This window comes from Lontra canadensis, unplaced genomic scaffold (genome assembly GCF_010015895.1).
Source record: "Lontra canadensis isolate GAN:19392208 unplaced genomic scaffold, GSC_riverotter_1.0 scaffold1, whole genome shotgun sequence".
NCBI lineage: Eukaryota > Metazoa > Chordata > Mammalia > Carnivora > Mustelidae > Lontra > Lontra canadensis.
Window position 1 is genome coordinate 89,083,595 of NW_022630995.1, and position 14,902 is coordinate 89,098,496.

Below are 14,902 nucleotides of genomic sequence, written 5' to 3' on the forward strand. Positions count from 1 at the left end.
TTTCTGTCCCTGGAAAAAAATCGGACTTCATGATTCATTTTTTAAAAAATAAAATAGAATCAGAGTGAATGGCTTTATAACAAAGTTAGATATTCCCTGGCATTTGGATTTTATTTAGAGAAAACAGTTAAAAGCAAATTCATTACTGAATGTAACTCCTTTTTTTTTGACTAGTGTTATACAACTTACTATTAAATTGACAGTCACAGTTGCACAGTTGTTGCTTACTTCACAGCCAACATGTAAAGTATGTGAGTACTGCCTTAATACACTTAATATGCCATAAATGTGAAGGTGGGTACAGATGCTTCAAGTATAAGGACGATTAACAGCACTTGCCAATAAAGCTACAAATGCTTCTGCTAAAAATATGCTTGGAAGGGAATAATGAGAGGTTAGAAGATTTAATATAGTACTTTGAATAATTGAGTTCATTACCGTTGTATATCATTCATACCTTCAAGTGCTTTTGCTAGTCAGCTTCTACCTCCTCAAATGAAATTCTGAAATTTGTTTTAAAAAGGAAAAAAGAAAGAGAGAGAAAGAGAAAAGAACAAAAATCATACAACCTAACTGACATTCTTATCTTCATTCTCCTTTCTCTAGTCACTCCCTTGGATAAAACAAAACACCATAAAGAGCCTTGAATGTAAATATATTTTACATTTGGGGACACTTAAAGGCCTCCACAGGGTCCGGGAGACTGACCCGTGTGTCTAGAAGGTAGATGAAATGCTTTGCAGTCGGGTGAAGACATACAAAACCAAGAGGATCATGTAACTGCTCAGTATTCCACATGTCCTTGTCTGTCAAACTCACTTCTGCAAGCATCATCAAGCTGCACAATGATTTTTTTTTTTTTTCAAAATGAAGATCTGCTTTTAGTGTCAGTGGTGGAGCCTCTATTTTCAAGACACCTCTCAGCAGCACACTCAATGGTTTTTGACATTTAAACTCAGAGTCCACCCGACTTCAAATACTCCCTTCTGCAATTTTACCTGAAATCTGACAACATTCTGAGACAAGTCAAAGAGACACATTAACCATATCATTTTCTTGAACAGCTCCTGTGCCTCTGGGGATCAAAGAAAATGCCTTAAATACCTTCAAATCTATGACAAACTTCAAACTTATTGACTCCATTTCAGAAACTGGTGTTCTCCACAATTTCCCATTTGTTATTCTGTGCATTAATTAATTTTTTTTTTAACCACAGAAAAAGACATAAGAAAAGTCTTAAAAAGAAAAAAAGAAAAAAACCCATGTAAGTGAAGCAGCAGCAAAATGCCCTTTAAGCTCTCAGACCCCTTCCAATAGCCCAGCAGTGGCCCTGGGCAGGACTTACGTGCGTGGCGCGCTCGGTGCTTGTGAGGTCTGCTGTGATCCCTTTCCGAGCGTGGATCTTCTCCCTGCTCTGTGCCTTCTGATGAGACTGCAAAGGATACCAGAGAAGGAGGTGCTTCTGACTGCCCTCCTTCCACTGAAGAATCCACACACCCCTTTCCTGCCTGAAGCCTGCACCCTTCCGTCTTCTGCCTGTCCAAGCAGTCGAGTATCACTTCCACTTGGGGCAGCCCCGCGTCTCCTGCTTCACATCCCCGGGTCACTTTTAACTCTTTGCCACTGGAGAGCTGGATTATCTTGCTGGACCTCAGAGAAGGCTCCCCTTTCTCCCTCGTGGGGACTGAATTTATGTGGACAATTCCGCAGTGTTGTACATGAGGATCTGGGTCAGGAGACTTGGATTTTTCAGCTCCCAGGAGAGCCACCACGGGGACATTCGTGACCTTGTGTCTCTCCTGCGAAAGGGACAGTTGTAGTTCAACCACAGGGCCTGGCTGCCCAACTTCTGGCTTCTCCCTTAAGATGATCTCCTCTGCTAAGTGTCCTGTTTGGGAGTCAGGCATATGGGGAGCAACATGGCAGCTCAGGCCTGTTTCTTCTTGTATGCTCCCAGAAAAACCAGGACCACTCCCTTGGTCCTCAGCTAGAGGAGCCCCACTCCTGACCGAGGCAACGTACAGCTCTCTGTGCTGGTTCTTTGTGGCTGGTTGAATTTGCAGGATGGTACTTTCCACGCGCCCCTCATGGGTGAGATGCTCGGGGGTTTTGTTTTCCGTTTCAGAGATGGAACTCTCATTTACTCCACTGGATGGTCTGCACACAGGAAAATCAGTCCAGAAGGTTAAATCAGAGTGTTACACCTGCCAAAGAACTTTCTGACACTTTTAGGATACATGATACAGTCAAAATATTTCCTCTTAAATGTCAAGTGCAACATATTTGAGAACAGAAGTTGGCAACATGTTGATATTATTATTTAAAGATCTTCCAAATAAACTTTTCTTTAAAGCAAAGCAAAAATGCTTACAAAAGATTATGGAACCTAAATCTACCCTAAATTCAGCTTTGATTTTTAAAAGCACAGGTTATAGCTACATGGATGTCCTTTATCTGTAATTATTTGGGTGTTTTCAATAACCACGTTTGTTCTAATATGACAAAGCATTTCAATGTCTTACTAAGTATAGGTCTGAACATTGTAAAGTCATGTAAACATATTCAGCAACTTCAGAGTAATATTAATATACAGATAATTCAAGTAATCCTTTTAGAGGCTGTGCTTTCTTGAAAGGAATGAAATAGAAGCTGTTTTTCAAGCTCCAGGGAGCATGTGTTTTGTAATAAATGGACCCCAGCCCAGTACTCTTGTGTAAAGAGAAATCCTTTCCATGCTGCAATGAATCATTGAGTCATGGGGTATTTATAATCGGAGATGTCTCCCCTTCTCCCATTTGAACCTGTCTCTCGGAGCATTTCCTTATAGGATCTCTGAAGTCATACCATTCCTTTATCTCTCAACTAAGAAGCCCAGCTCTGCTCACTACCATCCTTTGCTTTTGACCTTAACCATTCCCAGCTGGTTTTGCAAACCTGGGTTTGCAAGAAGCAATGCCAGTTTAAGTGTCAAACAACTTCTTGCTAAAGCTCTAATTTAAACTCAAACTCCTTTTAGAAGAGAAGCATCACTCGCAGAACAGCTGTAGGAGATGCCTTCATGTCTCACATGTGTAAGTTTTTTTTTTTTTAAAGAGCAGCAGTGTCTATCTCTGCCCCTTTCCTCTTCCTCAAAATGCCCCCTGATTAATGCCAGATTATCATTTGATGGGGGTGAATGAACCCTACTCAAGGGGCTACCCCAAGGAATATACCTTAGAATCTGTCTGATGGCAATTCTGACGAATGTTCAAAATAATTGCTCCTAACTTTGCTTTTGTCTGCATTTAATAAAGCAAAACTAAGCAAAACAATAAAAAAAACTAGTAGTCAAATGAAATGCAGCTTTCTCTAAGGAAGTAATCTGTAAAGCTTCCTGATAATTAAAAAAATTATAACATAGCATTTTAAAAACATGATGATAGTAAATTAGATCTTTCTTATATAAGAAATGATTAATACACTCTATGCAACCAAATTTGATGGTACCAAAAGGTCAGAGAGTTTTAATTTAGGAAGGCCTCGGATGGAAGTAGATTAAATCACTTTGAATTATGTTAGCAATCAATTATGAAGCTGAGAAGAGAGTCATTTGAACTTATTCCAGTCTTACAGAGTGTAATTCAGGCAAATGGATCATATAAATGTTAACATTTACTGGTAGCAGAAGTAAAACAGATATACAGGAATACAAATCATAAAAGCTCTAAAGGTTAGAGATTTGTTCCTTAAAATGCTCATTTCCTTTCAGTTTACATAGGTACAATGTTCAGATACCCAGAATGGTGATGGTGGTGGTGATGATGATGGTCTTTAGGCTAATTTTAATTTTAGATTCCATTTCAATCTCATCCATTAATTATTTTGCAAAAGTCCAAATACTTAAGAGAAAATAATCATCATCATATCTCCAGTTATTGAAAGTAACAGAGAGCTAGTTAATTTATTTCTGAAAGTAAACATGTACCTAACATTCAGCTTTAAATCACCAAGGATTTTCCCAGTGGTAGTCATTGTAATCAAAACAAGAACTAGCAGGGAATGTCCCACACCACAAGTATGTTCCTAAGAAATTGGCCTCGTTAACAGTAAAGACACTAAGAAGGGAATAAATTAGAGAAGGTTTTCCCCCTTTTGGGGATGTGATTAAACCTTTAACAAAGATGGAAGTCTTCAAATTCCTCAGAGATTTATGCACGATAATGGCAAACACCCCATCCACACTTGGCAAGACTCCTGTTAGTTTGCTTTTAAAAGCAAATGGCGGCTTCATAATGAAGTAGGATCCTAAAGGCTTAAACATTGGGCTTGATGGGTAAATATTTAGATGGGAGAGTCTAAGAATAGTGCTACATTTCTTTTATTTTCACAAGATCATGGCCCTTCCGAGTTCATGTGTGAAATGGAATCAATAGTGAATGATTATCAGAGGGGTAATGCTGCACATCGTTTAACTATAGAGTTAACTATAGAGTTAAGTCAGAACCTGGAGGGCTTTCAATTCTGTGTGAGATTGTCCTCTGGCTTCTTCCCGAAGGCTGCTCTCCAGGAAGCCAGAACTTTCCTTTCTGGATTCATTACAGTGTCATGGTCAGAGGCTCACTTGCAAAGTCAGTATGGGTTTGTACAGGGTCCTGTGATTTGCACAGGGCTGTAAAAATGCGGATGCTGTTGCTTTTTTATGATTGCCCTTGTTTTCTTTTGTCTTAATGTTTAAAGTTTACTACTGCATTTTTAAGCAATTAGGTAGGAAGGGTGGTATTTGGGGAGATCAAATTAACAATGATTTCCATTAGTAGTCCAAAACCTATATTCTATCCATCTGCTTTTTTCCATACACAAATGCTTTCGCTAGAGGTCCTGACAAGCAGAAATCGAGCTGCTTTTAGGGTTTTATGTGGTTCTTTTCCTTCTCTAGGCATTCTCTTTCTATAAAAAAAAAAAAAAATTATTGTACAGGGTAATAGTTTAACACAAACATTTTTTAATGGAATTGATTGCTGTTCTTTTTTAAATTTTTAATTCCAGTACAGTTAACATACAGTGTAATATTAGTTTCAGCTGTACAAAACAGTGATTCAACACTTCCATACACACCCAGTGCTCATCATGAAAAGTGCACTCCTTAATCCCCATCACCTATCTCCCCCTCCACTACCACCCACTACCAACCCCCAATGGTAGGTAACCTTCAGTCTGTTCTCTGAAGTTAAATTAAACATTTTTAACTCATCAGTGAATAAAGTAGTGATCCTGACGCACCACAATATCTTGACCTAGAAGTATTAAATTATGTCCAACATAATGATCTTTCTAAGGCACTTGTCTAAAATACTTGAGATTTTCAACAAAGCTCATGATACAAAAATTTTCAAGTTAATTCTCAATTAACCAGAAAATTAATTGCCATTTCTCAAACACAGTGGTTCTTCTGTTTAACTATATTAACCTTCCACAGAGCAACCCCAATTTCCCCATAAATGACAAATGATACATTTAGTAAAAGCTATAGTCATTCCTATCTAACTTCAAAAGAAAATATATACCCCAACAAATCTTCTGTACCTTTTGATAAGCATTTGGAGAGAGTCCCTTATGCTCTCCATGAGCTTGATGACTTGGGGATAGGTGAGGTCCGCACAGGGGTTGCCATTGATGGAGACGACTTCATCTCCCTCACAGAGCCCAGACCCAGAGGCTTTGCTTTGGCTTCGGATCTGAGTGGAGTGAAAAAAGAAAGGAAGACTTAGAATCATATAATTTGTAAAAACAAAAACAAAAAACAAAAAACCATGCCACCATCTCTGAGAAACATTTATTTGGGAGTTAAATAGATCTGTAATCTATAAAATCAGCCCTGGTTTTTAATCCATCTGTTGACCTAGAAGACCACTAAAACCCCTCTTACCCCTCTCACACACACAATGTATAATGCGCCATCATGTCAATATTTAATTCATAGCATTGTAGGTGAATGGAAAAGGAAAGCAAGTCTATAGTAAAGGAACTGGAATCAAAGAAATAAAGAATAGAGAAAAGTGAGGGCAGACATGTTAAAATAATGGAGTTTACATTGAAAATAATTGTCACACTGTGAAGGTTGACCCCAGTCAGAGAGTGACCTCTCACATTCAAAAAAGTGTGAAAAGCCTTTCCTATTGAGGAGATGGGCTGAACGCTGGCTGTAAGAAGGAGCTGTAAGGCAGGACAGTGTAAGGAAAGAGATGTACAGCTAGGTGAACTAGTGAAAGCCATCCCAGCGTAATGGGGAAGTTAGGCAGCCAGGATACTAAGAATTATGTCAAAGAGAAAAATCCTGTATTGAAATCAACTATTCAAGTCTTGGTACAAAGCAATGTTTAGCAAAAAGGAAAAGAAAAAAAAAAAGGATGATTTTGCAAATAACAAAAACATCCCTGCTATAACGATTGCCTCATATTCTTGCCCAGAATGACATGGAACAAAAACTGAATAAAAACCTAACAAAGAACTTTCAGAAGTTGGAAAAGAGAAATTCAGAGGAGTAGAATAATGGCAGAAAGCCCTCACCAGCTCCTTAGTGAGGAATACTTGGAGGCTTATATCCCATATAATTCAGAATATGGCAAAATGTTATGCTGATTATTCTCCCTGTGCCCTTCCAAGTTCATTCTCCTCCCTCCTCGGTGCTGCATTGTGCCAGTGGGGGATTGGCTCCTAGAGACTGCATTGGCTGAGCTCCCTGTGCACTATTCCTGGCTGGATTTGGTCAACAGGAAGGCCCAAGAAGAGATCAAAGAGCAAGAAGAATAAGAGATCAGGTAGACAGATGTTCTCCTTACTGAATGTGCTGGGTCATGGTTTGGCAATGGTTCTGTTCTTCCATCTCGAGAGTCACAGCTCCTGTCCGTCTGCCCCTCTCCCTTGCCTTCAGTCTTGTTATATTCCAGTAACACATACCATCTTCTTGCTTCTTCAGGCCTAACAGTAATAATAGCTTCCCACTTTCTATCTCCAGCACTTCATTATCATTTTTGGTTCACCTAAACCTGTCTTTAGTCCCTACATTCTAGTATCTTTAATTACTCCTTTGAGCATGCCACCTATTTCCTGCTGGACCCTAAGTGATACTAATGTGTTTAGATGTCATTTTATAATGTGAGTCTAATAGTTCCCCATGAACCATGTAACATGTCATACAATCTGAAACTTAACATACTTTAAGATCCTATTCTAGATATTTTCCACCAAGATGATCTCTTTCTGACTATTAAAATCAAGATTCTGAGTTCAGAGAGATCAAAGCCTGGTCAGCAATACTTCCCGAAGAATGTTTTCATAGCCAGACTCATTTCTGACTGGGCATGAAATGTATTTCAACTTACCTCCAACAGCTGCCCACTACTCAATAATCGACAAGTTGGCTAATACAAGTTTAAGTTTCTATTTCCAGGTGCATTTACAGGTTAAGTGGCACTCTTGAAAGTAGAAGATATCTTTAAGTGCCAAAATGATGACACTAGGGGAATTTAAAGTGATTCAGTTAATTTTGCTCTGGGAAGGTCTGTCCTTTGACGGTCAGAAATTATAATTTACAGTGGTTTCCCATTTTCTGACAAAACTATCTCATTTTTATTTGTTTTGGAAGAACATACTAGTTCATTACAAAATATTTGCATGGCTATAAGAAGCAATAAAAGTAATGAGAAAGAGAATATGCCCCCAATTTTGAAAAATATCTATTTACCTGCCAAATATATTTGTTTCATTTTGTCTTGCATATAATTAAGATAAAGAATCACAAGAGAGCTGTTAATAAGTCAGGATAAAATGATATGCAACAATGAACATTTAAGCTACGGTTAGAGTTAAATCACATTTCAGTGACTTAAATTTATTTATTTACTTTTTTATAAAGTAAGATGAGGTGGATGATAAAGCATTATTTAAAGCATAAACCCATTCATTCAATTGAGTCAGATGTACTAGAACACAGACAGGAAATTCATCCTTTGAAGGACCAAAGAGGTTTTATGTTTGTAAGACAGCTGTGTCATTATACCCTGTAGCGCTCAAGGCCCAATCTCGGGGGTGGGGAGAAGGGGTCTCCCTTTTATCGGCAGTACGTTGTGTGAATTTTAAACAACTTCATGGGTTTGTGGAACAAGATGAAAAATTGATCCTTGGATGAGAAATAAACTCCAATTTAACAGACCTGTCTCTCATGTAAACATGTGTTGCTTGACGGGAAGCAACACAAGTCAAGTGGAGCTTTTAATGGTATCCAAATAAGCAAAAGCATCATGGGAGGAGTAGTTAGCATCTCCTCAGAGCACACATTCTGAAGCCAACGTTCAGAATCAATTGCGGCAGAACTGCAATTCCTGAACAGCAGGAAATAATTTCCTCAAGAACCATGTTAAATGTGGTGATATTGTTCCTGCCACAAAGGTTTTTCTGAAGGACTACTCTTCCTCCATTTCTAATAGGATGACCAAAACAAACAAGATGGTATGACAGTGTCCCTCAAGCCTAGACATATCCTTTGCAATCACCAACTTAACCAATATGGTTCATTTATTAGCGTACAAAAGATCCTCACTTTACATTGCACGTAATCAGGTATTTTAGAATGTATATATTTGTGTATTACTACATATGTGAGTAAAAATTCCAATTCCTGAAAATATTCTTATTTGTGAAAATGAAATATTACTGTCAGTAATAAGTTTGGATATGAAGATCATTAGCATTGATAATGCTAAATCTCAGTGAATTTTTTTTTTAAGATTTTTATTTATTTATTTGACACAGAGAGAGAGAGGCAGGCAGAGGGGGAGGGGGAGGCAGGCTCCCTGCTGAGCAGAGAGCCCGATGTGGGGCTCGATCCCAGGACTCTGGGATCATGACCTGAGCCGAAGGCAGAGGCTTTAACCCACTGAGCCACCCAGTTGCCCCTCAGTGAATTTATCAACCAGTCTTCTTTTTAGGCCATTAGTCCTCGATTCATAAAATACATAGTGGGAGAGAATGGCAACTCGGAAGAAAGAGAGGTTTCAATTGTGTGGCTCCAATGATTACTAGCTGACTGAACTTAGATAAGTCATATTACATCTTTGAGTTTTAGTTTTCTCAAGTGTAAAATAGAGCTAATGAATTTTATTTCTCTAGATGGTTAAAAAGATTAGAAATAATATGTACTAAGTTCCATTACCCACATACAGCTCCTACATGTGCATGAGAAGGGGCAAATGGATAAAAATGAGTGGGTTTCCCATACATGTGCGCCCACACACACACACGAAATGAACATGCCAAGTGAAAAGAAAAGCTATAAAATGGTGGTGATTTGTCTACAAGATGTTTGAAAACATCCGGATTTATTTTCAGTTTTTATGCCTATGTTTGGCATCAATTCATCATAATCTAAAGATAAATGTTGTATATGTCTTTTCCTCAGTAAGTACACATTTTATAACTGAAAGGTGGAAGAAGACAAGCCTATTTATTGTTTCCTGGTAGAAATAACAATACAAATATTTAAATACTAGTAGCTTATCTTCACTGAGCACTTACTATGCTAAGCCCTCTACATGCTTATACCATTTATCCCCATAGAACTTCAATGAGAATATGTACACTTCCATTTGTGAGTGTTCAGATGGACTACCTTACTTCCATTTTATAGATAAGAAGACAGTGACTCAGAAAATTAGGTACTTTGCCTGAAATCACATAGCAAGAATCAGAATTTGAACCCAGGGAATCTGACTTGAGAGCGTGTGTTTTTAACCATTACACACATTGACTCCGTAGTTAATAGTTCGAATTCTCTACCATGAATCTTTTTAAAAAAAAAATTGATTTGAGAGGGGAAAGGGGCAGAGGGAGAGGGACAGAGAAACCCAAGCTGACTCCAAGCTAAGCATAGAGCCCCACACAGGGCTTGATCCCACAACCCCAAGATCAGACCTGAGCCAAAACCAAGATTTGGACACTTAACCAACTGTGCCACCCAGGCACCCCCCTACCATATATCTTAAAGAGAGAGTGGAGTGTAGCAACAATTAGCAGAGGCTGTAAAGAAAGTCAGGGAGGAAATAAGAACTTGCCAAGTCAGTCCATAACTTGGGAAAGACAGATTTTGCTTTATTTGGCTTTCTTTTGTCTTCTTTTCTTTTAAGATTTATATATAAGATATTCTTTAAAGATTGGAAAATACTCAATATTATAACCCAATATGTTAAAAATTCGAACAAGTATAATTATCTTTTGCAAACTGTAATTTGACACAACATACATATATGAGCATGTAATGCATGGCCTTTTTCTTGAGAACATTCCCTTAGACATTTCATTCCACATCTAACACATTAGACAGATAGGAAGTTTCTATCCATAAAACATTGTATGCTCTATTAGCATCTCTCAGTCTAATCAGACCACAGAACTAAGAGATACTGGTAATGTAAATATTTACCAAAGACTGTGTTTTTTTGCTTTCTGCAAAAAAAGCAGAAAAAAGCTTTCTTGATCCACAGGAGGAGAGATTTATTACAACCAAGTGAACATGGAAAGTTAGACCTTCTCTGGGAAATTCAACATTATTTTCATTTCATAGAATAAATCTGAGAAGTTTCAACAATGTTAATTTGGTTTTAGGAATTAATAATTCCCTGGCAAAATGCAAAAAGCTTCTTTTTCTATTCTTTTATTATCACTTCATTTCCAAGTCTTCCAGAACTGACCAGAAAGCAGGTATCAGATTTGAATTCACACAGAACTTTGTAGTTAAACTATTCTGTCTTGTGTAAATGGCATATCAGTTGTGTCAGCTTGCTGTCGGTGAAACTAAATCTTCTCTCAGGGATTGCCTTTTCATGTGTAGCTCATTGACAAGTCCTGTTGGAACATGTCACAGTAAGTGGCAGAACCAAGACAATCTCTTTCTTAGATTCCATTACTCTATTTATTAAAATATATTAGAAAGAAAGAGGAAATTAGCATAAGTCTAACCTATCGCATGTGGGCTATTCTCAATCCGTAACATGGAGTCTCAGGGACCTGGAGATAACTAAAAGAGGATGAGGGAGATGGTCTCAGACAAGTAAAATTTCAGAAATTAAAACATTTTGATGGAAATTGGAAGTAGTCTATGATCTAGCAGCTCTTGCTGAAGCTTCAATCTTTCCTCAGTTCTCCCCTTCAGGCCTTCAACAAAACCCTCCTAGTATCTCTGAGATGAGACTCAATAAGCATTCCCTCACCCCTCTCACACTACAGCCCTAAGCAGGTCTGTACTCCTCAGCTGACCAGAGAAATGGTCAGAATGGTCACTGGGAGGCTCAGCAAGGGCGGTGATGATCATAGATTAAGTTTTAGAAATTAAGGAGATAATCCAACTTTTAAAAGGATTTGCTCTCCACGTTCTGAACTCCAAACCTCCATCTTTGGTGGTGAGTTGCCTAGCACCAAAGATGAGGTCACAAGATGTCAGGAATTCATGTTTAGGTGGTACAGTATTTCTGGAAATCAATAGTAAATAGCAATATAGTTTCAGGATGACAAAGCAAAAGAAAACAAGGAGCAGAATACAATGGAATAAAAGCAGTAAGAACCCCAGGAAAATCTTTATCGTGGGAAGCAAAAGGCATCCTGGAACTTAGTGCAAAAATTGAAACAGTAAAATGGAGGGGAAAAGAAAAGACTTGCAAAAATCCCTAGAATATGGTAAATAAATATGAACTGTAACTAATAACTGAGTAAATCAAAAGTCAGTGGAGAAGACCGTGGCAGTACTGGATAGACTGCTCAACTCGTGTCCCAAGCTCATTTGTGTGTGCCTCGAATGTCACAGAGGCAGAGAAGGTAACAGCATATCCCAGACTCTCCTGCAGCCAGGGCTCTGGGTGTGATGTAGTTCTAACCCAGTGGGCGTAGCTGCAAGAAAACTTGTATTGGGGATTGAGTATGGTGGAGAGGGACGTTAAGACTGTGAGACACCCATTTTGCTGGTGCAGATCTGAGAGACGATTTTACTCTGGATACAACATATTTGCTGGCAGCTTCTTAATCCCAGATCATCGCTGAGGTGTGTGACCCCAGACCCAGAGCCAGGCCCTGGACTCTGCTGCTTCCGTATTGTGGCAAATGTTGCCATTCCCTTGGGTAGCCAGATGTGCCAAGTTGTTTGAAGTCATTCCTGGAGGCCCTTCCTTAAGCCTGCCTTTCCAGATCTTTCAACAATTCTACAAGTACTTACTGAATTTCTGACTAAAACAACTAGAGAGGTTTCTATTTTCTGAGAATGAACCCAGAACCGATATGGAATGATAGAATTAAGGGCAGACACAGAAGGTTAAGAGAGGAGGGGTGGGTGCCTGGGTGGCTCAGTAGGTTGAGCCTCTGCCTTTGGCTCAGGTCATGATCTCAGTGTCCTGGGATCAAGGCCCACATCGGGCTCTCTGCTTAGCAGGGAGCCTGCTTCCCCCACCCCCGCCGGCCCCGTCTCTCTGCCTGCCTCTCTGCCTACTTGTGATCTCTCTCTCTGTGTCAAATAAAAAAATAAAATCTTAAAAAAAGAAGAGAGAGAAGAGGGGTGACTAGCCAAATACAGATAAGAAAAAAAAAATGGATACAGCCTCCAATATTCAAGACAGGAGAGATGATGCAGAAACATATACCAGATAAATGGTTTGAGGCCACCATCTGCTAAGAATAAAGGAGGAAGGGCAGGCCGAGGAGACGAAAACTTGAGGACAAAGAAGGCAATTCAGAAAAGCAATTATAGAGTACATACTAGGAAATCAATGCAAGAGAAATAAGAACTTTGTGAAGAATTTGTACGAAGAAAAGGGAGATGATTATCAACATGCACAGTTATCTCAGGCAAATGTTCTGAAAGGACAGTACTTGATTCCTAAAAGGAAATGAGGCTTTTCTTCAAGTGCATAAAGAATTGAATAAGGCACTCACTTCACAAAGTGTTTGTCTAAATAGTGACAATAAATCTTAAACTATATTCACATCATGCCACGAGTGCAAATGCAAACAGACACTAGAATTTTTCAGTTATTCTATCCTCAGTACCTCAACTCAAGCTCAATAACCTGTTTTCATGTTGAGTTTGGTTTGAAGGCTATGAACTTTACTGCTCAGGTCACTAATATATGTACAGACACTGGGCAGGAAGTTTTCCTTTTGGACGACTGTCTTTACCCTTAGGGACCAAGTCTCCATAAAAGTAAAAAGCATTCCTGGTAGCAACCTTGGAAAGACTCCCGGAGTAAATAACTATCTTTGACAGCAATGAGGGCCCTAATCCATGGGCTGCATACTTCAGAATCTGCATACCAATGTGATTTCACAGGCAGAAACGAGGCTGCAATGTAACCGCTGTGAGCTCTTACTGAGCAGCCACCATGATGCTAGAAAACCAACAAGTACAAATATGGAATGGTATTCTCTGCTCTTCTTTTCTTCCGAAGAATGTAAACATCCTAGCTCTTTCAGGAAAATACTGATGGACCAGAGCCTATGCGGACATGTCCCTGTCTGCTTTTTTGTTGGATTCAATGTGAAAGACTGTAGGAAGACTTTTGACCCATAAGGAACATGCCTTCTATAAGCATTTATACAGAATTTTTTTAAAAATACTTTTTAAAGAATTCATTAAAAGCCTATGTGAAATCTAAGACTAGATAAATATGTAATCAGGAGAAGCAAACTTACTCAGAAAAGGCAACAGAACCAGAACTCACTACTTTCAAATATCTGTTTATTTTTAGGACTTTTTTTAACTGTGCACATGACTATTAGCTAAATAATTATTATGCTTTAATACCTCACCTAATACGAATTTAGTCAGTCATCTAAATAACCTATAAGGGACCCATGGGTGGCTTGGTCTGTTAAGGGTCTGCCTTCGGTTCAGGTCATGATCCCAGGTTCCTGGGACAGAGTCTCACATCAGCCTCCTTGCTCAATGGGGAGTCTGCTTCTCCCTCTGCGCTCCCGCCACCATGCACATACATGCTCTCTTTCTTTCCAAAATAAATAAATAAAATCTTAAAAAAAAAAAAACCTATAAGTAAGCTCAACAGTCTTTTAAGTGGTCAAAATACAGTAATAAATAAAGCTCACTAAGACTTCTGTGCATCACTGTAAGTGTCTGGGGCCCTTTATCACTCTATTTGTTCAAGTTTATACATTTTTTTTTAAGATTTTATTTATTTATTTGACTGACAGAGATCACAAGTAGGCAGAGAGGCAGGCAGAGCGAGAGGGAAGCAGGCTCCCTGCAGAACAGAGAGCCCAATGCGGGGCTCAATCCCAGGACCCTGAGATCATAACCTGAGCTGAAAGCAGAGGCTTTACCCACTGAGCCACCCAGACACCCCAACAAGTTTACACATTTCTAATAAGGTTTTTCATTTGGTTTACAGAAAATTAGAAGTGGAGAGACAAACACGTTTCCTGCATAGAGGTAGATGCTATAGTTAATACAATGTCAAATCAAGAAGGTAAAAGCCAAAAAAACACATCCAAATCTTTAAAAAAAAAAAGAGAGACTCCAGATACAGGATCATTTAAAGAAGGCGTAAGAACTCTCATGCTCAATGGGACTGGATGCCTCTATTGTATTAGAGTAAAAGAGTGGACATTAGTAATAGTGATCTCAAGTCATTTAAAATGTTCAAGTCATCTTTACTAGATTGATGAGATGCAGAAAAATATACCTTTTAGAGAATAGCTAAAATAAATAGCTAAAACAAAAGATCTGCTATTTAAAGGCTTAACTGGATCTGAGGCATCGCCTCATTAGGTACCGGATTAGAGTTCATAATCTGAGGCCCTAAATACTTTTCTTGTATTGGTGTTTTTACTGAAATGGTTTAGTTTTAGACACTGAGTATGTCTCACATAT

At 38.7% G+C, this 14,902-nt stretch overlaps 1 protein-coding gene across 2 annotated transcripts in view; it reads right to left on the reverse strand.

Annotated features, from left to right (window-relative positions):
- SYNPO2 (synaptopodin 2) overlaps positions 1–14,902 on the reverse strand; it is a 169,485-nt gene that overhangs the window by 29,420 nt on the left and 125,163 nt on the right. For both annotated transcript variants that reach the window (XM_032858735.1, XM_032858724.1), the window contains exons 2-3: positions 5,563–5,714; positions 1,346–2,157 (exon numbers count right to left, since the gene is read on the reverse strand). In XM_032858735.1, the coding sequence (XP_032714626.1) occupies positions 1,346–2,157; positions 5,563–5,714 (964 nt within the window). The remainder of the gene's footprint in view (positions 1–1,345; positions 2,158–5,562; positions 5,715–14,902) is intronic.